Below are 26,721 nucleotides of genomic sequence, written 5' to 3' on the forward strand. Positions count from 1 at the left end.
CGTGTTCTCTGTGGAGTGTGTATGTAGCCCTGGATCCCAAGCCCTAGAATGTTCTTTGTGGGAGTGAACCATGAAGCCCCTCAGTGGGCAGGCCTGGTGGTTTCCTTCCGGCAGGTCCCAGAATCACCTGGAGATATTTTGTTAAAAGTACAAATAAATGCAGGTTCCTGGATCTGTTGAATCAAGACACCCCGGGGGCGGTGCTTAGGAAGCTCTTGTTTTTACAAACACTTCTCAGAGAATAGAAGGGGCTGGACTGGGTGACATTTGGGGGAAATGCCACCATGAAGGGAAGGGAAGAGCCTTTCCCAAGGGATTCACCCCTCACTTCCCTCAGGTGGCCTCAGGAACTTGGCCTCAGGGCTGGGCCAACATGGCTCCTGCAGCCGGGCCCTCACTCAGGCCAGCGTCTTCATCCCCCCTTCTGGGAGGGCCGTCGTCAGAGCAGGGGAGGGTTTTGGGGCCACAGGCTGATAGAAGTCCCACCCTGATCACCTGCTGTCTGACCCCCCTCACAGCGGACAAGTACTGCCCCCTGCTGATCAAAGAAGGCGGGATGCCCCTCCTGAAGGACATGATCAAGATGGCGACTGCGCGGCAGGAGACCAAGGAAATGGCCCGGTGAGAGACTGGCAGTGTTTCTGCCTGGAGCCTAGACTTGGGGGAGCCAAGGACACACAGCCGGGCCCTCTCGTGGTTGGGAATGGCTAACATTCCCAGGGGCAACTCAGAGCTGAGTGTGGAGGCGGACAGCATACTGATGTCCAGCTGGGGCCTCCCTGAGTGTAGTAATGGCCACCGCGTGGCCGGAAACTAGATGATCAAGCTCTGAACAGAGCATCGTTGCCCTCATTTGTAAGTTTTGTTTTCCTTTATTCCCCGTAAATCCTGTCCTCTCATTCCTTGGCATTAGCAAGTCAGGTCAGAATTTGTACTTAGTTTTGGCCAAAGACACTCCCAACTAAAGAAAAGGACACAGTGTGGTAAAATACATTCTAAAATTGGGCAGAATGCATGAGTTTCTGAACAAGGTCCTGTACACAGGCCTTCCGCTGCTCTGTGGTTTTCACTTCCGGGTCTAAAATATCACTTACTGGGATCTCACACCCATCACTGCACAAGAAAGACCCTTAGGGATGCTGCGTGTCACGATCAGCAGTAACAACCGCGCTTCCTCCAGGGTCCCTTCTAGAAGGGGATATCGTTAAGTTTACCCCGTTTCTAAAGACAATATAGAATAGAAAGTGTCATGGTGGGGTGGGGAGGGGTGCGGTGCCTGGAGTTCAGAGTCTCCCCAGAGAAGGACTCACTGGCTGTTTGTGCAGTTATTTTTGGCAAAGGGCACTGCTTAAACATTTAATTGACAGATTTGTCTGAGCTTGAGAATGGTAAAATGAGTGGTTCTCCAACTTAATCTCCCCAAAGGATCACCTAAAAAGACTGTTAAAAATGTATAGGCCCTACCCTAGATTTTCTTTTCCAGTGGGTCTGGGCAGTGGGCCTGGGGATATGCATTGTCAACAGAGCTTCCAGGAGATTTGAGAAGCACTGGCTAAGACTGACCCATAACCTACCCCAATCACTTTGAAATCTCTGTAGGACCTGAGCTGTGTACCTGAGCTGACCAGCCTGAGGGCAGGGTGCTTAGGAGAAGTCCACAAGTCCTGTCCCACCCCAGACATCCCTTAACTCCTAAAAGGCAGTGTGGCGCCTCTTTGGCACAAAGAGGCTGCAGTGAACACCACTCCCACCACCAACCCAGAGGCTTAGTGTGAATGGGAAGGCTGTCCAGGGTTCAGGATGACACCTGACAGCAGTTCCCAAGGGCCAGAAAGAGTGGGAAAGAGATGCAGATCTGAGGACGAGGGGTGGTTCCCAGCACCGCACTGGGACTTGCCCCTGCAGGGTGTGGAGCCCCTGTACTTGGACAAGCACAGCTGCCCTCGCCCTACCCAGACCTGCCCAGATCTTGCTGGGTCAGGATCTCTGGATGAACCTCATGTGCAACCAGTTTGGGGACCACCAGTAGACTCAGGGGAAGAAAAAGGCCTGGGTGGGCAGGGAAAAAGTGAAGGACGATGTTGATGAAAAAGATCAGAAGGTTTTGGGGGTCAGGCCTGAGCTGATTCAGGGAAGCCCCTAACCACAGATGTCCTGGTGCTGAAACGTGGGAAGAGGAGGCCCAGGGAGGTACGAGGGGGAGGACGGGGGCTGAAGGTATTCATGGCCACAAGTACCATTTCCTGGGTACCCCGCACACGCCGGCCAGCCACTCTGCCAGCCACTTGGCACACATCATCTCATTCAGTGTCAGCATGGTTAACATTTGCCAACAAATCCAGCAGCCTAATCAGCTGGCAGGGGCTGAGCCTACCCCAGTGCAAGCCCACCCTCCAATCCTCTTTCTCCCATTGTCTCCAGCAAGGTTATTGAGCACTGCAGTAACTTTAAAGAGGAGAACATGGACACGTCCAGATAAGGCCTCCGCCCCCACGGCCTGCCACTGCTCTGGACCACGAGGCCGGGAGGAATCGCGCTCAAGCCGCCCAGCTGGCAGATCCCCACGCCCCGGGGAGCCTCCCACTGGACGAAAGGACACAGGGGAACTTTTGCACAACCGACGCTTTTCCTTAACATTAGTGAGATATATATATTATATATATATATATATATATATATTATTTTTTTTTTGGTTAGGAAGTGTGAAGTTTTGTGTGTATGATTTCTGTACAAAAACAAAAGAAATAACCCCCTGAGTCCTTGCAGCCTCCCTGGCCATCCTCAAGCCCCTACTTTCAAAGCCTTCATCGCTGCCACACTCACTCCCACCCCTGCGAGAGTAAATGCCTCTTAACATTGTGAGTGTCCGGCCCGTGCCCTGTAATCTCCGACCCTGGCCTTGCTTCCCATTCGGAGAGGCAGTGGGGCCCCCAAGAGCCCACTCCAGCCTCCTAACCCTCCCACCGAAGCCCGAGAACGCCGTCTAGGTACCTCGGTGCGACTGATGGGGTTTGGGGATTAAAACTAACCCCACTGGGTCTCCCCAATGCCTTGGTGCTCCCGGCTGTGGGCCTCTGGGGTGAGGAAGTGAGCTGTACCTGCCTCGGTCCAGGCAGTCCCAGCCCCAGAGGGCCCTCAAGGCACCTAATGGCTCTGCTGCCCTCTGGCCAGGCCTGCCTGAGGCCACGCTGCTATGGAGGCTGCGTCCTAGTCTCCCACCAGGCCCAGGCTATGGAAGGCCCCAGCCCAGGGCTGGTCAGAACCCGGGCCGACTCCACTTCCCCTTCTGCCAAACATACCCAGAACCTATGCACCCCACCACCCACCTCCTGCCCTGGAAGCCAACACCTCCAGGGGCCAGGGGCTCGCTCTCTCACTCCCCACCCCTCATCGGCCTGCAGCCCCCACGGTGCCCAGGCACCCCACCAGCAGAACTGAGCCTGCCTCACTTGCCCCTGCCTGCCCCGCGGCCCAGAGGAGCCCACACCTCTCCCGCGGACAGGGGGGTCCCCACGCCAGCCTTCCCTGGCGGTCACAGGCAGACACCTTCAGACCAGCATCCGCCCCCTCCTGCCCTGCCCCCAGGCTTCCCCTTGGAAACCTCCGCACTGGGTTTCAGAGAAGTGTGTGAGACACACAAATGTATCTCAAAAACACCTTGCGGTCCTCCCTTGACGTCACTCCGAGTTGCTTCTCACGGCACCGACAGAGGGGAGGAGGCCCCATCTGGAACAAGGGGCCGGGGAGCAGAGCCGACTGCAGGCGGCCCTTGCGGGGTGGCTTTTTGTCTCTCCTTCCCTGGGCCTGTGCTTCAGATTCTCCTGGCGTTCCTGCCTCCAGACAGAACAGGCGGGATGAGCAGCGCAGGGGAGAGGCACCTGGCCTTCCCCTGGGGTCTTTCCTCCCAACCCCAGCCCTGGGAAAGGCCGGCTGCCCTGTGGCCCCTCCGCTCAGCACACAGGCCCCATCTGCCCTCCCTTCCATGCTCACGTGGCCTGCACCAGACCCCAGGCAGAGCTCACATCGCATCGCTTTACCAGCCGGGGCCTGGGTAAATGTCTGTACTTTGGGATGTCACAGAAATACATTTTTGTGCAAAGTGGAGAAGAGCAGAGTGTCTTTTTTTGTGGAAGGGATGGGGCCTGGAGAGGGGGCCTGGGCTGGCTCGGGCGGTGGGCCTGGAGAGCGAGAACAGTGATAGGAGGGTGCATTGGGTCAGTTTGTGGGCCTGGCCCAAGGGGACAGGTGGCAGTTTGGTCAGTTCAGTCGCTCAGTTGTGTCTGACTCTGTGACCCCATGAACCGCAGCACGCCAGGCCTCCCTGTCCGTCACCAACTCCCGGAGTCCACCCAAACCCATGTCCATTGAGTCGGTGATGCCATCCAGCCATCTCCTCTGTCATCCCCTTCTCCTCCCACCTTCAATCTTTCCCAGCATCAGGGTCTTTTCCAATGAATCAGCTCTTTGCATCAGGTGGCCAAAGTAGTGGAGTTTCAGCTTCAGCATCAGTCCTTCCAATGAACATTCAGGACTGATTTCCTTTAGGATGGGCTGGTTGGATCTCCTTGCAGTCCAAGGGGCTCTTGACACCACAGTTCAAAAGCATCCATTCCTTGGCAGTGGCAGATGGGGCTAGAACACGTGCTTTTCCTCTGCAGTATCTCCACAGCCCCGTGCCCAGGCACTGAGGGTCCAGCTGGCCACAGACCAACAGGGTCCCTGCCTACAATGGCTGTCTGATGGTAAAGACAAATAAACACGAGACAATGGCGTGTGAGGAGCGGGGGGAAGGGAGCACACAGCAGGCCCCTCAGGCGGGCCGGCAGGACTGCAGGCAAGGGACAGGGTCCCAGTGCAGGCAGGGGAGGCTTCTCACAAGGGGAGACCTTCAAGCTGAATCCAGCAAGAAGGCAAGGCTGCCAGGCCTGGCTGTAGAGGGCCAGGGAAAGGGGGGTCCTAGATAGAGGGCCCCTACCAGGAGAAGGGCCTTTCAGGGAGAACCAGGAAGCAGCCCCTGTGGCTGCAGCAGAGGGAAGGATCGGGGGAGCCAACAGGAGGGGACGAAGGAGCCAGGGCCAAATCGTGAGGTGACTGGGCTTTGCCCAGCAGAGTCCACGTTTACACCAACTTTGTCCCAGAGTAGCTCTCAGCAGTGCCCTCCGTGCCCCCAAGGTAGTACTGAGGTCGCACCCAACGGTGCAGAGCTCTTCCCCAAGAACAGTCCAGGCGCTGGTCCCAGATCAGGTGGACCTGTTCCCACACGTGCTAGGTGGGTGTGCCCCCAGCGCCCAGTGACAGAGATTCTCTGCTAGACCAGACTGGAGCCAGCTCCATGCCTTCCCACCAGGCGTCAACCTCAGCCTATGAAAACTACAAACTTTTCAGCTCCAGGGATTTCACCCACTCCCTCCTCTGACCTTAAAAGACTTCACATTAACAGAGTTTCTAACAGCCCCGGGTCACACCTGCAAGATGACCCTACCTAACCCCCCCCCCTTAAAGTGCCTGTCTGAGAAACCTCCAGGCTGCCAAAAGAATTCACTGTTTGGGGCTTCTCTTGTGATTCAGTGGTAAAGAATCTGCCCGCCAATGCAGGAGACGCAGGATTGATCCCTGATCCAGGAAGATCCCGCGTGCCATGGAGCAACTAAGCCAGCACAACTACTGAGCCTGTGCTCTAGGGCCCGGGAGCTGCAGCTACTGAGCCCGTGTGCCGCAACTACTGAAGTCCACGCTCCAGAGCCCGTGCTCTGCAACAAGAGAAGCCACCGCAATGAGAAGCCCGCACACCGCAACTAGAGAGAATAGCCTCTGCTTACCACAACTAGAGAAAAGTCCATGCAGCAACCAAGACCCAGCACAGCCAAAAAAAAAAAAAAAAAAAAATTATATTAAAAAAAAAAAAAGAATTTGCTGTTTAACACCTGAATAGCCTTTCTTAGAGCATTTACTAAAAACAGCTTAAAGTTGTGAATGCTTCCTCTGTTCCTCTGAGGTGTATCTGTACCTCCTATAACTCAGCAGCATCTTTCTCAAGGACCTGAAAGCCATCCCTTTAAAATGTAATCATCAGGAAGGATCAGGCCTCTGTCTCCCAGTCTCCGAGGGAGGACAGAAGCCTAACTTCAGTTGCTGCCAGCTACCAGACACAGTTGGCTTAATGAGCATTTACCCTGACCGGCTCTTTGTAAGTCTTCACTTCCCTGAGTCTCATCAAGCCCCTGCCCTTCCCCATCTCTACTCTCTCATTCTCCCTTTAAAATACCCAGTCACCTCTGTACAAAGCAAAGTTACATTCAGTTCATGTTGGATCCTCTTCCCTACCGCAGTAGTATTTTACTGAGTAAAATCTGTCGTTAGAGCTTTAACTGATGTCCAACTTTATTTTAATCTTTGACACCAGCATAGCGGCTGACTCATGGCATCCTCAGGATTATTTCTTCTTTTAAATTAATTTATTCATGTTTATTTGTGCTGGGTCTTCATTGCTGTTGCATGGGCTTTCTCTTTCACACTGCAGTGAGCGGGCGCTACTCTTCATTGTGGGCTTCTCATTGCAGAGTACGGCTCTGTGATGTGCAGGCTTCAGTAGTCGCAACATTCGGGCTCTAGAGCACAGGCTTAGTAGTTGTGTCTCACGGGCTCAGCTGCTCCAATACATATGGGATCTTCTTGGACCAGGGATCAAACCAGTGTCCCCTGCATTGGCAGGCAGATTCTTTAGCACTAAGCCACCAGGGAAGTCCCACAATTATTTCTTAAGTTGATAATGTAGTAGATGTCCCCACTCGGCACACTAAGCCATGCAACCACTGCAGTAATTAAGACAGAGTTGCAAGTGACAGACACTCAAACACTTACCCAAGTTCAAAGGTAGGAATTTCATTGATTAATGCAACTGGGAATCTAATGTTAAGATCAACTTCAGGAACAGCTGGATCTAGGGGTTCAGACCATGTTTTTAAGGCCATCTCTCCAGACATCTCTGGTGGTCAAGTGGCTAAGATTCTGCACTACCAGTGAAGGGGGCCTGAGTTCAATCCCCTGCCAATGCAGAGCACACTGGTTTGATCCCTGGTCTGAGAAGATCCCACATGGGGTCAGGGAACTAGACTCTACATGCTGCAACTAAGAGTTCACAGGGTGCAACTAAAAATGCCTCATGCTGCAACTAAAGATCCTGCATGCCACAACTAAGATGCGGTGCAGCCAAATAAATAAATAAATATCTTTAAAAAAAAAAAGACTGTCTTTCACTCCCTGCTTCAGTGCTGGTTATTTCTACATCTCTTTATAGTTGGCCTCCTTCTCTTCTGCCAGAGTCTCTCACTACATAGCATAAAACCGGCTGCCAATTGCTATTATATCCTATTCCTCATGCTTGAGATCCAAAAGAATGCCCCTTCCTCTCTCAGCATCTATAGAGTACTCTCATGGAATGATACTGACTGACCCTGCCAAGTCACATGCCCACCACTTAGGTCCAATCACTGGGAATAATGAGATGAGGACCATGTTTGCCTTCTAGTCACATGCCCACGGTCTCTCTCCCACGACCCTATGAGTGAGGGACACAGTTCCTCCAGATCCACACAGGATGGGGAAGAGTCAGTTTTCCAACAGAAAAGGGGATGTTGAAATGACAAAAACAACAAATGTCAGAAGAGTATACTGTGGAGCCAGGAGGGCACCAATCTGATGGAGGAAGGTGGATGTCGGTATCAGTGGGAGGAATAGAAGGAAAGGCAGGCCCTGGGGATACAGTCAAAGTCAAAGTGAAGTCGTTCAGTTATGTCCGACTCTCTGCGACCCCATGGACTGTAGCCTACCAGGCTCCTCCATCCATGTAATTTTCCAGGCAAGAGTACTGGAGTGGGTTGTCATTTCCTTCTCCAGGGGATCTTCCCGATCCAGGGATCAAGCCTGGGTCTCCCGCATTGCAGGCAGACGCTTTACCATCAGAGCCACCAGGGAAGCCCTTAGGGACACAGTAAAGGAATGTAAGCAGTGAATGACTAGGCTTCATGGTAGATTAGCCTGAAGCCCTAGGTTGGGCAAGTCATTGGGTGTAGGTGCTGGTTTAGAGCTGAGGCGACAAGACAGTCCCGTACTACAGACACTAGTTCCAATATTTAGTCCTCCAGCCACCTGAGGAGGAGTACTATTATCATCTCCATGATACAGACAGAAACAGAACTCGGCGTGGTTTTGTAACTTGCCCAAACGCACACAGGTAGGAAGGGGCAGTGCTGGGATTTCCGGCTCTGACCCAGTCGGGCCCCTCATAGCCAGAATCTGCTACCACGTACTTCCACTCTGCTCTCATCCCGTCTGCAATATCTGAAAATGAATAGACGGAGGTAAAGTCATCACCCCGGAGCCACTTTGGGCTAGTCCTGCCTCTCTCGAGGCTTCGAGCATCTCATCTCCAAACCGGGCGCAATTTTGCCACCCGGAGTCACAGCACCTGGATCTTCCTGGACGCATGCCTGAGGCTGTGGGCTGCGGGCGGGTGGTGGAAGTCCAGCGGGACTGGGTTGGGACTCGAGACGGAAGCTCGGTTTTCGAAAGTTACCTGGATGCTGGGGGAGTGGGGGGGTGGAGCTGGGGGAGTTACCGGCTGCGCGCGCGCCGGCCCCGCCCTCAGCTTCTTCAGGCACCTGTTGGCTCGAGCGCCTACTAAACCGCAGCTGTCGCCCAATAGGCGACCTCCCTGGCCCAATCCGGCCACGCCCACAGCCCGCATCCGCCAATCCCCGGGTGGCCGCGATCCCTGTTCCTCGGAGGGCCCGCCCCTCTGAGCGCTTCTTCCGGGTGGGGCCCGGGGCCGAGGCGATGGCGCCCTGGGCGCTCCTCACCCCTGGGGTCCTGGTGCGGACCGGGCATACTGTGCTGACCTGGGGGATCACGTTGGTACTCTTCCTGCATGATACCGGTGAGCCGGAACCCTCGCGACCCCGGACCCACCCGATCCCGCCTGATTCCCCAGATGTTTGGGTCTCACTGAGTCCCTTCCCGAAGCCCCCGGCGATCCTGGGATTTCCCCCTGACTCCTCCCGCGCCGGAGGCCTCCCTCCCCACCTCTCATTCCAAGAGCCACCTGCTTTCCGCCTAATACCCAGTTGATCCCTAATTAATCCCAGAATCTTCCTGATCCCTGCCAGACACCCTTGTCTGTCCCAGGACCCACCCGGTGCCCACCTGATCCGACGACCCGCTGGAGACCCCATCTTCCCTGATCCTGGGACCCGCCCGACCCTTCCCAGGAATTGACTCCCAAGATTCCGAGGATCAACTAGATGAAGGGCTGGCATCCCGCCCACCCCACCCCTGCGTGGCCCTAGCTGCCCCAAGTCCGGGCTCCCCACCTTCAGGCAAGAGGACATGGCACAGGGGAGCAGCCTGTCCCTCCTGTTCTTATCCCAGTGAGCGCTCATTCATTCCACCCACCCACTTCCATCCTTCACCCTCTTTACCTGTCACAGGCCACCTCCAGCACAGGCTTTCACTCTCCCTCACTGCCACCACCACAACCCCCACCCCTTCCTCCTCGCTGCAGCCTAAGCTCCTGGACTAGGGGCATCCTCACTTTCCTCCAAGACCTTGAGTCTCCTCCACTGGCTTCACCCCTTAGCCTAAAAACCTGCTCAGTCTCCCCATCGGAAAGAAATCCCCCACTGCAACCTTTTTCTTCTCCACTCCCCTTTACAGTCAAGGGGCACCTAAGTTGTCCACACTCTGATGTCTGACTGGCTGTCTCCTGCCTCTCCCTGCTCAGCCTTCCACCCCCTTCCCCCAAACCTTCAGTCACCTCCATGGGCTGGACCCTGGAGGTGGCCTGGGTTCCCCTACAGCATTCCAACCTACCAGCCACACTCTTCTTTATCTCTGTTTCTTGTGCATCTCTGACCTGGCCAGCCTCTTCCCATCTCAGAGCCAGACCCCTCCTCCCTGTCCCCCATGTCCAGCCAAGCCTGGTTCCATCACCCCTTACCTCCAATCTGGCCAACCTCCCTACCATTACCCTTGCCCAGACACACTCCTCTCTGTGTCCTGGATAGACCTCCCCTCTGATCCATTTCTACTTCTGTACTAAGAGGGCTTTCAGAAACATGCATGCTAAGTCACTTCAGTCATATCTGACTGTGCAACCCTATGGGCTGTAACCCACCAGGCTCCTCTGTCCATGGGATTCTCCAGACAAGAATACTGGAGTGGATTGCCATTCCCTCCTCCAGGGGATCTTCCCGACCCAGGGATGGAACCCGAGTCTTTTATGTCTCCTGCATTGGCAGGAGGCTTCTTTATTGTTAGCGCCACATGGGAAGCCGTTCAGAAATATATCTGACCCTGTAACCTTCCATGGTTCCCTACTGCCCTCCAGAGATAGTGTAGATTAACTGCTTTTTTTCTCTTCTCCCAAACCTGAACCCTATGCAGTGGCCACACCTGACCATTCATCAAACCCCATTTCCAGGCCTTTGTTCAGCTAGGGACACACTTCCCGCCTCCAGTTGCACCCTCCACCCCCACCCCCCATGCCTGTTCCACAGTCCTGGCCTCACTCTCCCCCTCTGGCCTCTCCAGCGCTTCGACAGTGGGAAGAGCAGGGGGAACTGCTCCTGCCCCTCACCTTCCTGCTGCTGGTGCTGGGCTCCCTGCTGCTTTACCTGACCGTGTCACTCATGGACCCGGGATACGTGAATGTCCTGCCTCAGCCCCAGGTAACTAGGAGGCCCAAACCCCTCCTCCCTCCAGCAGGGAACTCAAGACCCCAGTGAGTCTCATGCTAGACTCAGCTGAGAGCTTTCCTAGGGAATCCCAGGGAATCATCTTGCCAGACCTAGGGCCCCATCCTACAATGAGAAAATTGCCAAGGTCCAGAGAGGGGAAGTAACTGGCCAAGGTCACACAACCTCACAGTCCAGGGCACCCTGCCCCACTCTACCACCTCGATGACGCATGGGATAGATCCCCAAATGTGCACACCCAGAACTAAGCTGGCCCCCAAGGGAGACACCCACAGTCTCATCTGCCTCCCAAGGGACCCCCATCTCATCCTGTCCCCCCTTTTTCAGGAGGAGGCCAAGGAAGAGCAGACAGCCATGGTTCCTCAGGCCATCCCCCTTCGGCGCTGCAGATACTGCATGGTGCTGGTGGGTGATGCGGGGACCTACCTTCGTGGGAGGACTCGGGCAAGGCCGAGATGCCTTGGCCTCACCCCCCTCCTCCAGGAAGGCCTCCCAGATGCCAGCCCTGACCTCCCGCCCTCATTGCTGGGCCTAGAGGGGAGCCAGTGTTGAGGCCCAACTCCCTCTGTGCCCACAGCAACCCCTGCGGGCTCGGCACTGCCGTGAGTGCCGTCGCTGTGTCCGCCGCTACGACCACCACTGCCCTTGGATGGAGAACTGCGTGGGCGAGCGCAACCACCCGCTCTTCGTGGCCTACCTGGCGCTGCAGCTGGTGGTGCTTCTGTGGGCCCTGTACCTGGCATGGTGGGTTCCCTGGGGCCCTGGGTGTGGGGGAGGACCAGTCCCCCACAGGCTCCCTCTTCAGGGGCCTCGGACCCTCTCCCAAATAGCCGTCCCCTCGGGCGACCCCGCCCCCAGCTCTGGGTCCTTGTCGCTTTCCCTCCCTGCAGGTCTGGCCTCCGCTTCTTCCAGCCCTGGGGGCTCTGGCTTCGGTCCAGCGGGCTCCTGTTCACCACCTTCCTGCTGTTGTCGCTCTTCTCCCTGGTGGCCAGCCTGCTTCTGGCCTCACACCTCTACCTGGTGGCCAGCAACACCACCACCTGGGAGTTCATCTCCTCCCACCGCATCGCCTACCTCCGCCAGCGTCCCGGCAACCCCTTCGACCGCGGCCTGACCCGCAACCTGGCCCACTTCTTCTGTGGATGGCCCTCAGGGTCCTGGGAGACCCTCTGGACCGAGGATGAGGAGGAGGAAGGCAGTAGCCAAGCTGTTTAGGGTCACTAGAAGCCGGGGCCACCATCTTGTGCCTAAAAACCAGAGGGGCTGCACCCAGAGGGGTCGGCCCTCCAAGGTCCTGGGGCTTCTCACTCCTGCCCACTCCTTCCAGGCCTCAGAGTGGAGCTGAGGGACTGAACCCTGCCTCAGTGGGCAGCTCTGCCCTCCCCAGGCAGAAGAAAAGGAAGAGGACCCATGGTGGAGGCTCAGGCACAAAGAGAGACCTGGGCTTCGGACACCTCCATCCCACCCCATGAGCCAGGCTGCGTCCAATGCAGTTTTATAAATTTAATGAGCCATAAAGCAAGTCAAGTATTAAAAAAAAACAAACCATTCCTCGCTGTGCCACGCTTTCTGGTCTAGGTCTTGCAATGGGCAAGGGAGAGGAGGTCGGGAGAAGAGGGCGGGCAGCATTGGCCCGGTGACTGAGCAATGCCCACGACAGCAGCCCCATCAATCCCAGGGTGCCCAGGTGGGCAAAGCAGAGGCTCTAACCGTCTGGGGTCAGGGAGCGGGCAGTGGGTGGAGAGGCCGGGAGGCCCTCACGGCTCCAGGAATCTTTCAGACACAAAGTCAAAGTCCCGGAAGGCAGCCTGCTGGCGGGCGGTGAGGGGGCTGCGGGTGTCGGGTGGGGTCAGGGCAGGCAGCAGCCCCGTGAACTCGCCCTCGAAGTAGCGCAGGTCTGTGGGGCCGCAGAGGGTGGGCACAAAGGGGGGCTGGACGGTGCGGGCGAGCAGAGCCTGCCAGTCGGTGGTCTGGGGGCAAAGGCGTACCTCAGACGATGGGAACAGCAGCCCCCGTGGGCCCTCCCCTCCCTCTGCGCCAGGCACCAGGACCACCGTGGCCGTGGCCGCTCACCCTGAAGAAAGGCTGGGTCTTGATTTCCTCAGCATCTCGCTCGCCTGCCCCCAGGCGCTTCTCGGGGCACTTCTGGAGGAGCTGGGGGCGAGGACAGGGGTTCATTCAAGGTGCTCAGCCCCAGGCACTGCCCACCCGCCCCTAGCCTCTGGGGTAGGGAGCCCCGAGAGCCACGAGTAGCCCTCCGGCCCAGTCCGGGACCCTGCAGCGGTTACCTTCTGAATAAGCTCCAGGCCTTGCACCGACAGAAAGCGGGGGTATGGGGCTTCCGCATTGACGATGCAGTCAAACACCTCCTCCTCAGTGTCCCCTGGAAACGGGCACTGCGGGGAGGGGGCTCAGCAGGGAGGCCCCACCACCACCTCCACCCAGCCTGGGGGCCCCAGCAGCTCTCCCCATCCAGCACTCACCTCACCCACCAGCATCTCATAGAGCAGCACACCCAGCCCCCACCAGTCCACAGCCCGCGTGTAGGCCTCCTGAGTCAGCACCTCAGGGGCCAGGAACTCCGGGGTGCCGCAGAAGGTGCTCGTCCGGTCCCCGAAGCCGATCCCTGCCAACCAACATCCACACTGATGCCAGCGTGCTATGGCAGCCACAAGAACCTCTGGTTGTAAGAATCAACCACCAACCCTTAGGACCCCATGCAAGGAACCCCGTGCCGTGCCCTGCCCTGCACCCCTGGAGGTGGGAACAGTTTTCATGCCACCTGATGGATGAGGAATGTGAGTCTCAGTGAAGCCTGTGTGCCAGGGCCATGCAGAAAGCAGAACCCAGCACCATCTCCCAACCCAGGCTTTCCCTCCGGCCGAGGGCAAGGGGGTCTTTCTGAGTTTTTAGAGCGGGGAAGGACGAGCCAATGCGTCGGAAGGAGGGCTGGGAGGCATATTTCCTGGAAGATGCCACTTGCTCGCCACCCTCCTGGCCTCAGCAGAGCGAGCAAGGCGGGAGGACACAGGCTCTTGGATGGGAGGCACCCACCTTCCTTACAAAGCCCAAAGTCCGCGATCTTCAGGAAACCCTGGGCGTCCAGGAGAAGATTATCCAACTTAAGGTCTCTGAAGGCAAGGCAGGGCAGACCCCAAAGGAGCTGAGAAGCGCTGAGGCCCAGAGAACGGCCCCGCCTCATAACATCCCAGGAGGAGGGCAGCCCCTGACTCCCTTGCCTACTCCCCCAGCATCCCGGGGGCAAGTTACCTGTAAATGATCTTCTGCTCATGTAAGAACTGCAGACCCAGGACCACACAGGCCAGATAGAACCTGGAGGGTTGGTGCAGCGGGGAGTTCAGGCCTAGAACTGTGGGGGACAGGGCAGGGAGGCACCAGGATGGCCATGGCCTGGGGACCCCCGACGTCCCTGCCAGAGTCAGATGTGGGCAAGAGGCTGGGAGGAACCTCAATGCAGCAGGGGTGGGGCTCCTCCCGATAACAGCCTACCCTTCCCGGGCCCTTAGATTGTGCCAGGAATGACACCAAGTGTCCACATGCCCATCCTGGCATCCTCCTGGCAGCCTCCATTGGTACCATCATGCCTATTTTTTTAATTTTTAAAAAACGTTATGTATTTTTTTTTTACTGCGCTGGGTCTTCTTTGCTGTGCATGGCCTTTCTCTAGTTGCCGTGAGCAGGGGCTACTCTTCATTGTGGTGCATGGGTTTCTCATTGTGGTGAATTGGGGGTAATGGTAACTGTTTCATAGGTTTAGGTACAGAGCATGGGCTCAAGGTGTGTGGGCTTCAGTAGTTACAGCCCTTGGGCTCAGTAGTTGCTCCGAGACATGTGAGATCTTCCTGGACCAGGAATCGAACCTGTGTCCCCTGCACTCACAGGTGGGTTCTTAAGCATTAGACCACCCAAGAAAGCCTCATCATGTCTATTTTTTCAAATGAGGATCTGAGACTCCTGGTAAACGACCCACCCTGGGTCACAGAGCTAGCGGCAGAGCTGACGTGTGAATCTGGGCTCCAGAGTCCACATTCTGGTGGGTAAGACATAACAACGCCATCTGTCAGTCACTTACTGCTCACCAGACCCTAGGCTCCGCAATTTCTAAATGTTATGTCCACCGATGCACCAAGCCTATGAAGCGGTTATCATTATCCCCAGTTCACTGCCATATACACTGAGGTCTGAGGTCACAAAGGCTGTGAGGGTTTGATAACCAGGATTTGAACCGAGGCCTCCCTGACTGAATGCACTCTTTGGCTGATGGGCACCATGGAGGAAGCAGGATGAAGGGGCTGCCAGGGACGGGGGGCCCAGGGAAGGCTGGCTGGAAGAGGCGAGAGGGGGACCCACCGGGCCTGGGGCTCAGGGAAGACGTCCTCATGGATCTGCATCATGAGGTCACCGCCGGGCGCAAACTCAGTCACGAAGCAGGCGTGGCTGGATGTCTGGAAGCAAGCGAGGAGGGGAAGCAGGAACGGATGCCCTGTGCAGCCCACGGCCTCGAGGATTCTCTTCTCACAGTACAGGCTGCAAGAGGAGGGCGTGGGTTTTACAGGCAAGGAGGGAACCCAAAAGGGAAGGAAGATCTCCCCTGGCTGTGCCCTGTCACCCACACAACTCCCCTGGGTCACTGGCTCTTAAAACTGCCAGGCAGATAGAGTGATGGTTCACATGTATCAGGGGCTTGCACAGGTCTTGAACTTGTACCCCTACCCTGTTCCCATTTCACAGATGAGGAACCTGAGGTGCACAGAGAGGAGACCTGCCCAAAGGCACACAGTTCACAACTGCAGTTGCTAATAAGAGAGCCCAGGCCTGGCTGGCCCCACAGGGTCACTTCTTCAAAGCCCCAGCAGCATTCAGCTGCCTTCTGGAGCCACTAGCCCAGCCCAGGCCTGCTGTCCTGAGTTCCTTCCAGACGCCGGGGTGCTGGGAGCCCCCCGATCTCAACACACACCTCTCGATCTCGTCCCGGCTCAGCACCTCCTGCTTCTTCAGCGCTTTGATGGCATAGTATTGCCCCGTCCCCTTGAATTGGACCAAGAGGACCTGGGGACCAGAGAGGTTTAGGCTCCAGGTGGGCAGTACAGGAGTCTACTTCCCCCACCCACTGCCCCCCAGAGCCCAGAGCCCCCTAGCTAACATGCTGGGGCCTTCCCACCCCCTTCCATTGCACCTCCTCAGCCCCCTACCTTCCCGAAGTGGCCCCGGCCCAGCACGGCCAAGCAGCGGAAGTCCTGAAGCCGGGGGGGTTTCCTGCAAGAGAGAGGGTACAGGAAGCCCCAAGGATGAGGAAGTGCTGGGCCTCCACCAGGAGTCGCTCCAAACCCCCCATGCTCAATCCTGGGTGGTCCCCCTCTAGTGGGGCTGCAGAGCCCGGGGTGGGGTAGGGCTCCCGGGACTGCAGTTTCCTGGGGTCTGGCAGGTAGGCTGAGCTCAATAATGTGGGTTCAGCGAGTGAGAACCTGAGAGCGAGCCAAGGAGCCCAGGGTGAGGTGTGAACGTCTGACATGCAAATACCCAGATGAGTGGATAAATGTCTAAAACACCGAGGTGAGCCCTCCAGGGTACCTGGTAGCCGGGGCTGGCAGAGGCGGCTCGAGTCGAATCCTGGACTCCATGTGGGGGCGTTTGGTGCGCTGTGAGGGGAGAGGGTCTCAGGGCAGAGCAGGGCTTCCTTCCCTCCAGCCCTGCCACCCGACCTGCGCAGCGCCCAGGGTGACCAACCCTGCCCTGCTGCCCCTCACCGGCATCTCTTCGGGGGTTGGCTCCTGGGCCAGGTAGAGGCGAGGGGGCTTGGGTGGGGGTTGGATCTCTTCTCGCAAGGGGGTCTTCTTGGATGGGAAGTTACTGTGGGGTAGAAGCAGACATATACCGGGCACAGACAGCTGGAACAGCAGCAGCAGGGAGGGCGGGGGTGGACACACAGCCATGCAAGACAGACAGACAGGGTAGGCACCATCTGTGTCTGGAGAGAGGTGACACCGCAGAGAAGCAGGCAGCCTGGGGTGAGCAAGGCTCCTCACCTGGGCGAGTCGGGGTCAGTGGCCTGCTGGGGTGTGGCTGGGGTCTGGGAGCACACTTTGGGGGGGCTGATGGTGCTTGGGGAGCTGCAAGGGGGCAGCAGGCTCATGACCAAGCGCCCCCAGGCCGCCATGCTGAGGTTCATCTGGGAAGCCCTCAGGAAGTCCTGACCTGAGGCAAAAGCAGGCTCAGTCTCGAGGTCTCTGGAGGGGCCCAGCCCTGCTCCCTGCTCACCAGCCTTCCATACCTCTGCGTTTTGAGAAAATGCGTTTCTGCCTCTGCAGTCGGGGCCTCCTCTCAATGACAGGGTCACAGAAGGTCACCTGTGGGGGCAGGGGGCAGGGCTGAAGACCAGTCCCCTCCCACCTGCCCACCTGCCCCGGGGCACCTCCTCAGCCTCCAGGATCCCAGCCTGAGCCCGTTGTCAACAGATGCAAGAGCTAGAGGGACTCAGAGAGAATGGATTCAGCATCCTCACTGGTACCAGGGGGGAAACTGAGGCCTGGAGAAGAAAAGGACTTGTCCAGGTTGCACACGCAGCGGGGTAGTCAGGAAAAGGACACGGGCCTTTCCTCTCCTGTGAAGTCCTCAGAGAGTGGCTGGGAATCTTTCGTCCCTGGAAAGTTCCTCCCTCAGGGCCTCAATTTCCACTCCTTGCTGGGGGTGGGGTGGGGGGGGTGAGGGGGTGGGCACAGTCTCCATGGTCCCTCTAGCGCTAACAGAGCCAGGGGCCCATAAGGTCAGAGGGCAGGGGCCACGGGGCACCTGGGCGAAGAGCAGTCCCTGTGGCACCAGGCTGAGGGACAGCTGGTGACAGGCGTTGTCCAGGAAGTCCTCCAGCCTCAGGAAGGCCACGCCGCACAGCTGCCGCCAGTCCCGCCAGTGGACCCCGATCTCCAGCTCCCGGGCCTACACGGGCAGGCCAAGTTGAGTTGGGGGGAGCCTGGCACCAGCCATTACCTGTCCAGCCTTCCACCCCGTGGCCTGCGATCACCCTGGTCCATACAGGGGCAGCCTCACCCGCTCCAGGGCGATGACAAAGGTCTGGTCCCAGGACTGCTTGGCCACAGGCCCCCAGCCCGTCTGGCCCACAACGCGATTGTCCACCTTCAGCACAGCCAGCACCTCACCTGCAAGGCCAGAGTCGGGGCTCAGGGCAGGCCAGGAGTGGTGGGGAGACCTTCACGCTCCCCAGCTCCCCGGGCCCCCTACTCACTGGCCAGCTCGCCTCCCCCACGCTGCTGCTTGGCTCTGCTCCGAAGCCAGCCCTGGGAGGGGCTTCCGGCCAGTGCGGCCGCGGGGGAACGTCCAGGCACCGCTATCAGCAGCTGCTCACAGCCCAGGAGGCGGACCTGCAGCGTCCCTTTTGGGGAGCGTGGTGAGGGGCCATCATCAGATGCCATCCTCCAAGGGGTCCCTGGGACCCCAGGAATGCTGCCTTCTCATGGAGGTAGTAAACCCAGAGCCTGCTCACCTTAGGCCTCGGCAGCCACCTGCCACCCTGGGGGCTGACCGACTGGTCCACCCCTCCTGCCCGCCCTCTATATGTGGGAAGGAGCAGGGATGCAGAAGCAGAGGAGTCAGACTCAGATCTCAGTCCACATGCTGCCCAGGGCTCCAGGCCTAGGGAGCACCATGCCAGGGACGAGAGCCCCAGAGGACAGGGTACCTGGCTGACCACCTCTTCCCAGGGCCTGTTTCCCCATCAGTACAGTGGAAAGGAGTGCCAACTCAGCCCCACTTCCTGTGGTGGGTACCAGTGTGTTTTGCCAACCAAGTGGGCTCATTTTTAGGATCACTAGAGATTTGTCTATCCGAGGATAGAGGAAGCAGTGGGACTCTAGCAGCTCTTGAGGACATACATGGGGCTGAAGAGCACCATTTAGGGAGTCGGGGCCTGGGGGGTTATACTCCGAGAGACCTTATAAACCGAGGCAGTGCCCAGGATGGGAAGGTCATCTAGAAAGAATGACTGGAGGAATGTGGGTGTTCAGCTGGAAGACAGCTTATGGGGTGGCTCCAAGTACCTGAATTTTAGGCCTCTTAACAAGCCCTAGAGATGGTTGGATAGCTTCACCGATTCAACAGACACAAACTTGGAGAAACTCTGGGAAATAGTGAGGGACAGGGAGGCCTGGCGTGCTGCAGTCCATGCGGTCGCAAAGACTCGGACACGACTTAGCGGGGAACAACAAACAAGACCTTGCCCTCACCTTTCCCAACTTGTTGATTTGGTCAACTCCCAAAGCCCTTCAAGGACATGCCTCCCCATCCAGGAAGCATTCCTTGGTTCCCCAAGGCCAGGTGAGGGGGCCCATGCAGTCCCTGTACTTTTCACCCTCAGCTCTGCTCACAGTGGGATGAGGCCTATCTATTCTGTACCAGCTCTGTGCAGGCAGGAGCTGGGCCCTCTAGTTGGCACTGGGTCCAAGATGGGAAACTCAGGGCTTCCATAGTGTTAGATCCACTTGGGATAAGGAAGAACTTTCTAATAGTGCAAACTGTCCAGAACTGGGTACCAAGGCCTCCAGGGCCGTGAGCTCCCTAATACTGGCACTTCCAGCCTAACACTCTCATGGTTCCTCATTTAAACACACTGGGGAAGAATTTTGGAGAAGATTTCCAATCCCAGCTTCACCATCCCTTAGCTGTGTGACCTTGGGTGACTGACACCCCCTCTCCAGACCTCAGTTTATCACTCTGTCAAATAGGGGTGATAACAGCACATACTTCATAGGGTTGGTGTGAAAATTCAGTGAGTTGTTGCATGTGAAGTGCTTGAATTTTCGCACCAACCCTATGAAGTAGGTGCTGTTATTGCCCCCATTTGACAGAGTGATAAACTGAGGTCTGGAGAGGGGGTGTCAGTCGCCCAAGGTCACACAGCTAAGGGATGGTGAAGCCAGGATTGAAAATCTTCTCCAAAATTCTTCCCCACTGAGTTCCAGGCTCCTCCCTGGAAGAGAAGGAGAGCTCTGAAGTAGGAGGGGCTCCCGGGTACCTGTCATGGCAGTGGGCTTCACGAGTGTCCCTGAAGGCTGCGGGTTCCCAGACGCAGCAGTCCGCAGCTCCCGGGCCACTCTGCCGCGCAGAGGGTGGGCAGGAGGCAGTCTCTCCAGCAGCTGCTCCAAGGCCAGCCGCAGGAGGTCCAGTTTCTGGCAGGACTCCTGGAGCTGGGCCTGAGCCTGCAGGAGGGATACGGGCAGGGGATACAGGGCCCTGGGGTAATGGTGGAGGCAGCGGCTCAGGCCACCTGGAGACACCCTGGATGAGGTCTAGACCAGTGGTCCCCAAACTTTTTTGACACCTGGGATTGGTTTTGTGGAAGATAATCTTTCCACGGACTGGAGGTGGGAGGGATGGTTTCAGGACGATTCAAGCGCATTACATTTTTGTGAAGCTGAAGCTCCAATACTTTGGCCACCTGATGTGAAGAGTCGACTCATTACAAAAGACCATGATGCTGGGAAAGACTGAAGGTAGGAGGAGAAGGGGACGACAGAGGATGAGATGGTTGGATGGCATCACTGACTCGATGGACATGAGTTTGAGCAAGCTCCAGGAGATGGCGAAGGACAGGGAAGCCTGATGTCTTGCAGTCCATGGGGTCTCAAAGAGTCAGACACAACTGAGTGGCTAAACAACATTTTTGTGCACTGTCTTTCTAATCTAAAGCTGCCGCTGATCTGATAGGAGGTACAAGTCTGTGGCCTGGAGGTTGGAGACCCCCGATCTAGACAAGAATGTGTCTTCTGGGCTTCCCTGGTGGCTGAGTGGTAAAGAATTTGCCTGCCAGTGCAGGAGACACCAGTTTGATCCCAGATCTGGGAAGATTCTGCATGCCTTGGGGCAGCTAAGTCACGGGCCACAATTATGGAGCCTGTGCTCTAGAGCCTGAGAGCCCCAACTACGGAGCCCTGGATCCCTGTGCCCTGGAGCCTGTGCTCTGCAAAAAAGAGAAGCCACCACAATGAGAAGCCTACGCACCGCAACTAGAGAGTAGCCCCTGCTCACCACTACAGAAAACCCCAAGCAGCAACAGAGACTCAGCAGAGCCAAAAAGAAAGAAAGAAAGAAAATTATAGATATAAAAAGAATGTGCCTCTTTGTTTCCTCATGGCCATCGCTCGTGGCCCATTGAGCGGTATCACCAGCCACTACAGAGGGTGGTACCAGTCAGACAGGAAGCGATGGGAGGGGCCCATGGTCTGACCTCGGCCAGCACCTTGCGGTCCTGCGTTCGCCGACTACCGAGCAGCTTCACCACGTTCTTGGCGCCCTCAGCCACAGCAGCCTCGATGCGTAGACGGTGCCGTAGCTCCTCTACCATCAGCTCAGGACCTGGGAGGAGGAGGGGTCAGCCTCAGGCCCCAGCCCTGCTCCACCCTGCCCAGCCTCCTTGGCTAGGCCTCACCTGGCTCAGGGGATCCACTGGCCTCCAGGCTACTGATCTTCATTCGCAGTAGGGCCACCTTCAGCTGGCTGTCCTGGAGCATCTGCTGGGCGGCCGCCAGCAGCTTCCTCTCCTATAGAGTTGCGACACATACCCCATCAGGCCAGGACTAGGCCAGAGCCTTCCTGGTCAGACTGGGGACTGGACCAAGCCTCCTCCATCAGTCTGGGTTGAAGTTAAGCCTCCCTCAGTAGACCAGATAACTACAGCCAGTTCAGCTCAGTTCAGTTGCTCATTCGTGTCCGACTCTTTGTGACCCCATGGACTGCAGCACGCCAGGCCTCCCTGTTCATTGCCAACTCCCAGAGTTTACCCAAACTCCTGTCCATTGAGTCGGTGATGCCATCCAACCATCTCATCCTCTGTTGTCCCCTTCTCCTCCTGCCTTCAATCTTTCCCAGCATCAGGATCTTTTCAAATGAGTCAGTTCTTCACATCAGGTGGCCAAAATATTGGAGTTTCAGCTTCAGCATCAGTCCTTCCAATGAATATTCAGGACTGATTTCCTTTAGGATGGACTGGTTGGGTCTCCTTGCAGTCCAAGGGACTCTCAAGAGTCTTCTCCAACACCACAGTTCAAAAGCATCAATTTTTTGGTGCTCAGCTTTCTTAACAGTCCAATTCTCACATCCATACATGAGTACTGGAAAAACCATAGTCTTGACTAGATGGACCTTTGTTGGCAAAGTAATGTCTCTGCTTTTTAATATCCTTTATATTGTATTTTTAAAAATTATTTATTATTATTTTGGGGGGGCCCAGGCCACATAGGATGTGAGCATCTTAGTTCCCTGACTAGGGATCAAACCCGCACCCCTTGCATTAGAAGTACAGTCTTAACCAGGAAGCTTCCAAGCCTCCCTTTTTAGACTAGCTCTGCAACAGAGCCTCCCCCATCAGACTAGACAAGGAAGGGCTCAGGTCAAGCCTCCATTATGAGATCAGGGCGAGCTTCCACATCATGTTGGAAGCTGGGACAGGAGCTGGGACTTCCCTACTAGACTTGGGGTTGGGCTGGGATTCCCCACCACCCTAGTGTTTTGCTTTCTTTGTTAGGACAAGGGATTGGAGCCAAGCTGAGATTTGGGGCCTGCTTCCCCCCTCAGACTAAGGGTAGAGTGTCTCCCTTACAGGATCAATGGCTAGGCTGCATTTCCCTATCAGATTAGGGGCTGGATCACTACCTTCTCAAATCATCTTAGAACACAGTCTCTTCCCCCCAGGGGGCCTTACCTTGGGAGTGCCACTGGCATAGGTGTGGGTCATGTTCTCAGCCCCCTGCTTGACCTTCAGCTCCACCTGCAGCTGCCTCTGTAGGGCCTCCAGGTGCCGGGCCCTTGCCTGCTCGGCCACCGGCCGAGGTCCTGAGGCTGCGGGCTCTGTGTCCAAAAAGTGTGGGGCACATGAACCCCTCCCCTAGAGCCGAGAGCCCCCCCACCATGGCCTAGCTCACTCCTCTCCAACCCTCGTGGGCAGGGCTCTCTCAGGAGAAGCTCTGAGAGTAGGTCAGGACCAAGGTCAAGGAGCTGGGTCAACTTGTTACTTCCCATCCAGAGGGGCCTCCTCACGCTCCTCACTCACCAGCGGGGCCCGGCCCAGGCCCGGGCAGCAGGATGCGGGCATGAAGCTCCCGCAGCTCTCCATGCAGCTGCTCCAGGCGGCGGTTGGAGGACCGCAGCAGCTGCTGCACGTGGCCCAGGTGGCGGCGGTCTGTGGCCACCCGCCGCAGGTTTTCCACACCCTCCTTGATCTTCAGCTCCTTCTGGATGGCCCGGCGGATCACCTCTTTCTCATCCTCCAGGGGCCGATGGCCTGCCCCAGGCTGTGGGAAGGCAGAGGGATCAGGCCTCTGGGACCCCACCTCCAAAGCCTCCGCTCATTACAGGAGAGGGGAGAGAGGCAGGAGTGGATGGCACCCAGGACTGACCCACAAGGTGCCTCTCTGACCTCAGAGCGAGTATCCCTAAGCCCGGTGGATGCCCCAAGGCTATTTATCCAGCCCACAATCCTGTCGTCTGCCATCAGAGAGAAGGGGAAGAGGGAAAAAAAAAAACTGTTAACATTTATAGGGTGTTCTGTTCTAAGACCTGTGCAGACATGAACCTGTCGAATCTGACAGCAACCCCATGAGGTAGGTGCAGTTATCATCCCCATTTTACAGATGAGGAAACTGAGACACAGAGAAGTGATGTAATTTGCTCAAGGCCACAACACAGAGACGGAGAGGCACTGTCTCTTGGGCCCCAGTCTTTCCCTGCTGCCACACGTTATCAGGCTGCTCTCAAGTCTAGGATCCACACTAAGGTCTGAGGGCCAGAAAAGAGACTGGGGGGGGGGACTTCCCTGGCAGTCCAGTGGTTAAGAATCCACCTTCCAATATAGGTGACTCAGGTTTGATCCCTGGTCACAGGGATCCCATATGCTGCAGGGCAGCTAAGCCCGCACGCCATGACCAGAGAGCCCGCAACAAGAGAAACCCGTGTGCCGCAACAAAGACCCACAGCAACCAAAATTTTTTTAAATAACTTCAAAAAAAAAAGAGGCTCAGCACTGAGAAGGGACCTCCTGAGGTCACACAGACAGGGCAGTCCGTGGCCTGAGTAGAAGAAGCCAGGGCTGCTCCCTTGAGGGTCTGACCCCTCAGGTGGCAAAGCAGAGGCCCAGTGGGGCTGAGGAGGTCTCCAGGGGCCCACTCCCAGCGAAGCTCAGCTCTTGGGAGGAAGTGGAAGGCTCTCTCACCACTTCACCCCAAGTGGGAGCAAAAAGAGGAAAACCTCTTTCCCAGAGGCCGTTTCAAACCAACCAATGCCAAAGCTGACTTCAGCCCAGGGTAACTCATGACACCCCCACCCCAAGGACTCTCTGAGATCCTCCATCTTACCTCTCCGCGCTCCATCTCCCAAGCCCAGTGGAAGGGGTGGCCACCCCAGTCTCAAGGACCCTCACCCCAGGCCTCCGCTTGCCCGCTGGCCCGGCTGTCAGAGGGCAGGGGCGGGCCTCAGGAAATCCTTTGAGGGCCCTAGGCCAGAGGGCCAGAGCCAAAGGCCTGAGCAAACAAAGATCCCATGGAGCTGGGGGCCCGGCACCGGGGTCCTGAGTCACCCAGCTGCCGCTGCTGGGCGGAGGTTAACAGGAAATCGGAAAATGTGTACAAGCCACGGCGGGAACAGGCCTAGGGACCTCCGGAAGAAGGGGGAGGGAGGGAGGGGGCAGACACAGTCCTGAGAGTTGCCCAAGGGGTGGGGGCACTCAAGGAGTCTTCTGGAAAACACTTCACCAGTGAGCCGAGCGGAGCCCGCGGTCCTGCCGGCTCCGGGCTGGAATCCCGCCAAGTGCGCACACACCTCTCCTTTTCCGCTGGGCGTCTGGGGGGCCCGATCTTGTTGTACACAGACGTCCCCATCCCCGTTTGCTGAGGGCTAGAACTCCACTTCTCGCCACCCCCCCCACCCCTCCAGCCCCCAATAACAAGACACACAACCTCAGTCCCAGTGCCCACGCGAACCTACTGCTGGAACCCCGACCCCTCGCCATTTGGGCTGGAAGCCTCTGTGCACCCGAAGGTTCCCGCCCGGGGCGCTGGACTATGCCCCTCCCCCGGGGGTCCCCCCAGCCCCGCCTCCTGTGTGCTCCGGGAGGAACCCCACAACCTGCGCGGGGTCGGCGTCCTCCGCCTGCTGATCACATGCTTCTCTTCCCCCGCCCCAGAAGTGGTCCACATGTGCCTGCACCCGCCCCCTCTGCGGTCCCAGCGGGTGCTCATCGACCTTAGAGTCCTACCTGGAAGAATAGATTTTTAGGAAACTTTCGGGCCCACCCTTGGTGGCCCTGACTGCGGATTCAGACGTGCTCATGGGCTGGCCCGACGGAGGCTCTGAGTCAGTGGGAGGTGATTTGGGGACATTTCCAGGGGGCAGAAACCACTAACCCCACCCCCATCCCCACCGCCCAGGGCTCAGATCTGCTCTGCGGAGTTGTAGGGGGCTCAGGGCAGGGGGCTGGGAAGGGACACGGGAAGGGGGCTGGGGGTCGCGGCCGGAGCCCCGGGCAGTGAACGAGCTCCCCCCCATCCCCCCCCACCCCGGCCCGCGCCCGCAGCCCGTCCTTTCCGGGCGCCGTTCACCTGCCGCTGCGCCCCCTCCTCCATGGCGCCGCTCCCGCTGCTCGGCCCCTCCTCTCGACCACTCGGGTTCCGGAAGCCCCGACCCCCTCCACCAGGCCTTTCCAACTTGAAACTTCCCGGGAAGTCGCGCCGGAGACGCGGGATCCGGCGCCCCCTCCCGAGCTCCGCTGGCCCTGGCGGGAGCCGGGGATCAGCGCCGCCCCTCGGCAGTGCGGGATCGAGCCCCACTGCAGACCCCGAGGCGCAGGATCCGACGTCCCCGCGGAATTTGGAACCCAACGCGCCTCATCTGAGGCCGCGGTTCCCGTGCGACACTGGGCCCCGCCCCGGGATACAGGGACAGAAAGGGACATTTCCCGGGCCGGGAGTTCTCCAGTAGCCGCCGGGTTGCTGCAGCCAGAGGGGCAGGCCCAGGTGCGGACAGCGCCGCCTGCCGGGCTCGGAGCAAGGCCTGTGTGGCCGGTCCACTCCGGGCCGGGTCAGCCTCGTCTTCCTCGGAACCCCGCTACGACCTGGCTCCCGCCCTAAGAAATCTCTCTTTCTCTCCCATGTCGTTGGTGTAAAATGGGCTAATATCATACCTGTCGCTCCCTAAGAAGTCTTGGCCGTCTGTAGACACTGTAAAAATGTATGCGTGGGAAAGTAAAGCCTTACCCAAATGATACCAAATTAGGAATGAATCCAAAATCTCTCAGGACCTCCCCCCCACCCCCTCCATCTTTTGACTAGACTGGAACTCTGGTTCAGCCAGTGCTGTTCATTCAGTCTTTGCCCCAAAGCACTCATCTAAACAAAATACACATTTAAACCTTAAGGAGAAAAAAAAAACCACCATCTCAGGAAACTAGGCTGAGCTAGGTATTCTGGCAATGGCTTTCTAGGGGACCCTGGTTCTTTATTGCCAGCTAGTCTAGGATTGTCTGGAGAAGGGAATGGCAACCCACTCCAGTATTCTTGCATGGAAAAATCCCATGGACACAGGAGCCTGGCAGGCTACAGTCTGGAGGAGACGGAGGTTTAATCGCTAAGCCGGGCTACAGTCTATGGGGTCACAAAGAGCCAGCCAGCCAGACTGAGCAACTAACACTAGGGTTGTTGCTCCAATACTTTGGCCACCTGATGGGAAGAGCTGACTCATTGGTAAAGACCCTGATGCTGGGAAAGATTGAAGGCAAAAGGAGAGGAGGGCAGCAGAGGATGAAATGGTAAGATAGCATTACTGACTCCATGAATTGGAGCAAACTCCAGGAGATAGTGAAGGACAGGGAAGCGTGGAGTGCTGCAGTCCGTGGGGTCACAGGGAGACACGACTGAGGGACTGAATAACATAGGGTTGTTCAACCAATCCC

The 26,721-nt window shown here is 57.3% G+C and overlaps 3 protein-coding genes and 1 long non-coding RNA gene across 9 annotated transcripts in view; 2 read left to right on the forward strand and 2 right to left on the reverse strand.

The window, feature by feature from the left end:
- ZER1 (zyg-11 related cell cycle regulator) overlaps positions 1–5,907 on the forward strand; it is a 32,052-nt gene extending 26,145 nt beyond the window's left edge. For 2 of the 3 annotated variants that reach the window (XM_081586893.1, XM_081586894.1), the window contains exons 15-16: positions 519–621; positions 2,422–2,656. In XM_081586893.1, coding sequence (XP_081443019.1) covers positions 519–621; positions 2,422–2,479 — 161 coding nt within the window. In that variant the 3' untranslated portion in view covers positions 2,480–2,656. Of the gene's footprint in view, positions 1–518; positions 622–2,421; positions 2,657–5,568 lie in introns of those variants that run through there. The other variant, XM_081586895.1, reaches the window with a different exon arrangement.
- A 2,212-nt stretch (positions 5,908–8,119) lies between these two features.
- On the reverse strand, positions 8,120–8,577 carry LOC145544294 (uncharacterized). The gene is made up of 2 exons (XR_014081325.1): positions 8,468–8,577; positions 8,120–8,340 (listed from the first exon to the last, which is right to left on the reverse strand). It is a non-coding gene; the product is annotated as an uncharacterized LOC145544294 (long non-coding RNA).
- Positions 8,578–8,801: 224 nt separating this feature from the next.
- On the forward strand, positions 8,802–12,299 carry ZDHHC12 (zDHHC palmitoyltransferase 12). 2 transcript variants are annotated; one of them, XM_081586900.1, is made up of 5 exons: positions 8,802–8,935; positions 10,588–10,724; positions 11,079–11,156; positions 11,329–11,495; positions 11,642–12,299. In XM_081586900.1, the coding sequence occupies exons 1-5, from the start codon at positions 8,836–8,838 to the stop codon at positions 11,964–11,966; spliced, it is 807 nt and encodes a 268-aa protein (XP_081443026.1). In that variant the 5' UTR covers positions 8,802–8,835; the 3' UTR covers positions 11,967–12,299. The 2 variants fall into 2 exon arrangements, with proteins under 2 accessions (XP_081443026.1, XP_081443027.1); XM_081586901.1 differs by having other exon boundaries at positions 11,664–11,951.
- Positions 12,240–25,770, reverse strand: PKN3 (protein kinase N3). Of its 3 annotated transcripts, XM_081586897.1 has the most exons (23): positions 25,373–25,736; positions 24,131–25,025; positions 22,831–23,071; positions 22,483–22,628; positions 21,211–21,322; positions 21,010–21,137; positions 19,798–19,981; positions 18,013–18,159; positions 17,817–17,926; positions 17,562–17,705; positions 17,044–17,119; positions 16,799–16,967; positions 16,520–16,622; positions 16,344–16,411; positions 15,965–16,028; positions 15,730–15,821; positions 15,123–15,299; positions 14,022–14,084; positions 13,806–13,882; positions 13,235–13,377; positions 13,040–13,147; positions 12,825–12,905; positions 12,240–12,721 (listed from the first exon to the last, which is right to left on the reverse strand). In XM_081586897.1, exons 2-23 carry the CDS (start codon positions 24,143–24,145, stop codon positions 12,509–12,511), a joined length of 2,661 nt encoding a protein of 886 aa, XP_081443023.1. In that variant the 5' UTR covers positions 24,146–25,025; positions 25,373–25,736; the 3' UTR covers positions 12,240–12,508. The 3 variants fall into 3 exon arrangements, with proteins under 3 accessions (XP_081443023.1, XP_081443025.1, XP_081443022.1); XM_081586899.1 differs by lacking the exon at positions 24,131–25,025 and having other exon boundaries at positions 12,869–12,905; positions 25,373–25,770; XM_081586896.1 differs by lacking the exon at positions 24,131–25,025 and having other exon boundaries at positions 25,373–25,770.
- Between the last annotated feature and the right edge of the window lie 951 nt (positions 25,771–26,721).

Source organism: Giraffa tippelskirchi, chromosome 4 (assembly GCF_054371585.1).
Source record: "Giraffa tippelskirchi isolate mGirTip1 chromosome 4, T2T-mGirTip1v1.2.pri, whole genome shotgun sequence".
Classification (NCBI taxonomy): Eukaryota; Metazoa; Chordata; class Mammalia; order Artiodactyla; family Giraffidae; genus Giraffa; species Giraffa tippelskirchi.

Bases quoted from the DNA above. Each gene is read 5' to 3' on its own strand.
- PKN3 (XM_081586896.1), bottom strand. From the start codon at position 25,396: ATGGAGGAGGGGGCGCAGCGGCAG. The intron at 13,883-14,021 runs GTAACTTGCCCC...CCTTGCCTTCAG, and splicing joins GAGCAGAAGATCATTTACAG to AGACCTTAAGTTGGATAATC. The intron at 12,722-12,824 runs GTGAGCGGCCAC...CTTTGCCCCCAG, and splicing joins AGACCCAGCCTTTCTTCAGG to ACCACCGACTGGCAGGCTCT.
- ZDHHC12 (XM_081586900.1), top strand. From the start codon at position 8,836: ATGGCGCCCTGGGCGCTCCTCACCCCTGGGGTCCTGGTGCGGACCGGG. The intron at 11,157-11,328 runs GTGGGTGATGCG...CTGTGCCCACAG, and splicing joins GCAGATACTGCATGGTGCTG to CAACCCCTGCGGGCTCGGCA. The intron at 11,496-11,641 runs GTGGGTTCCCTG...CCCTCCCTGCAG, and splicing joins TGGGCCCTGTACCTGGCATG to GTCTGGCCTCCGCTTCTTCC.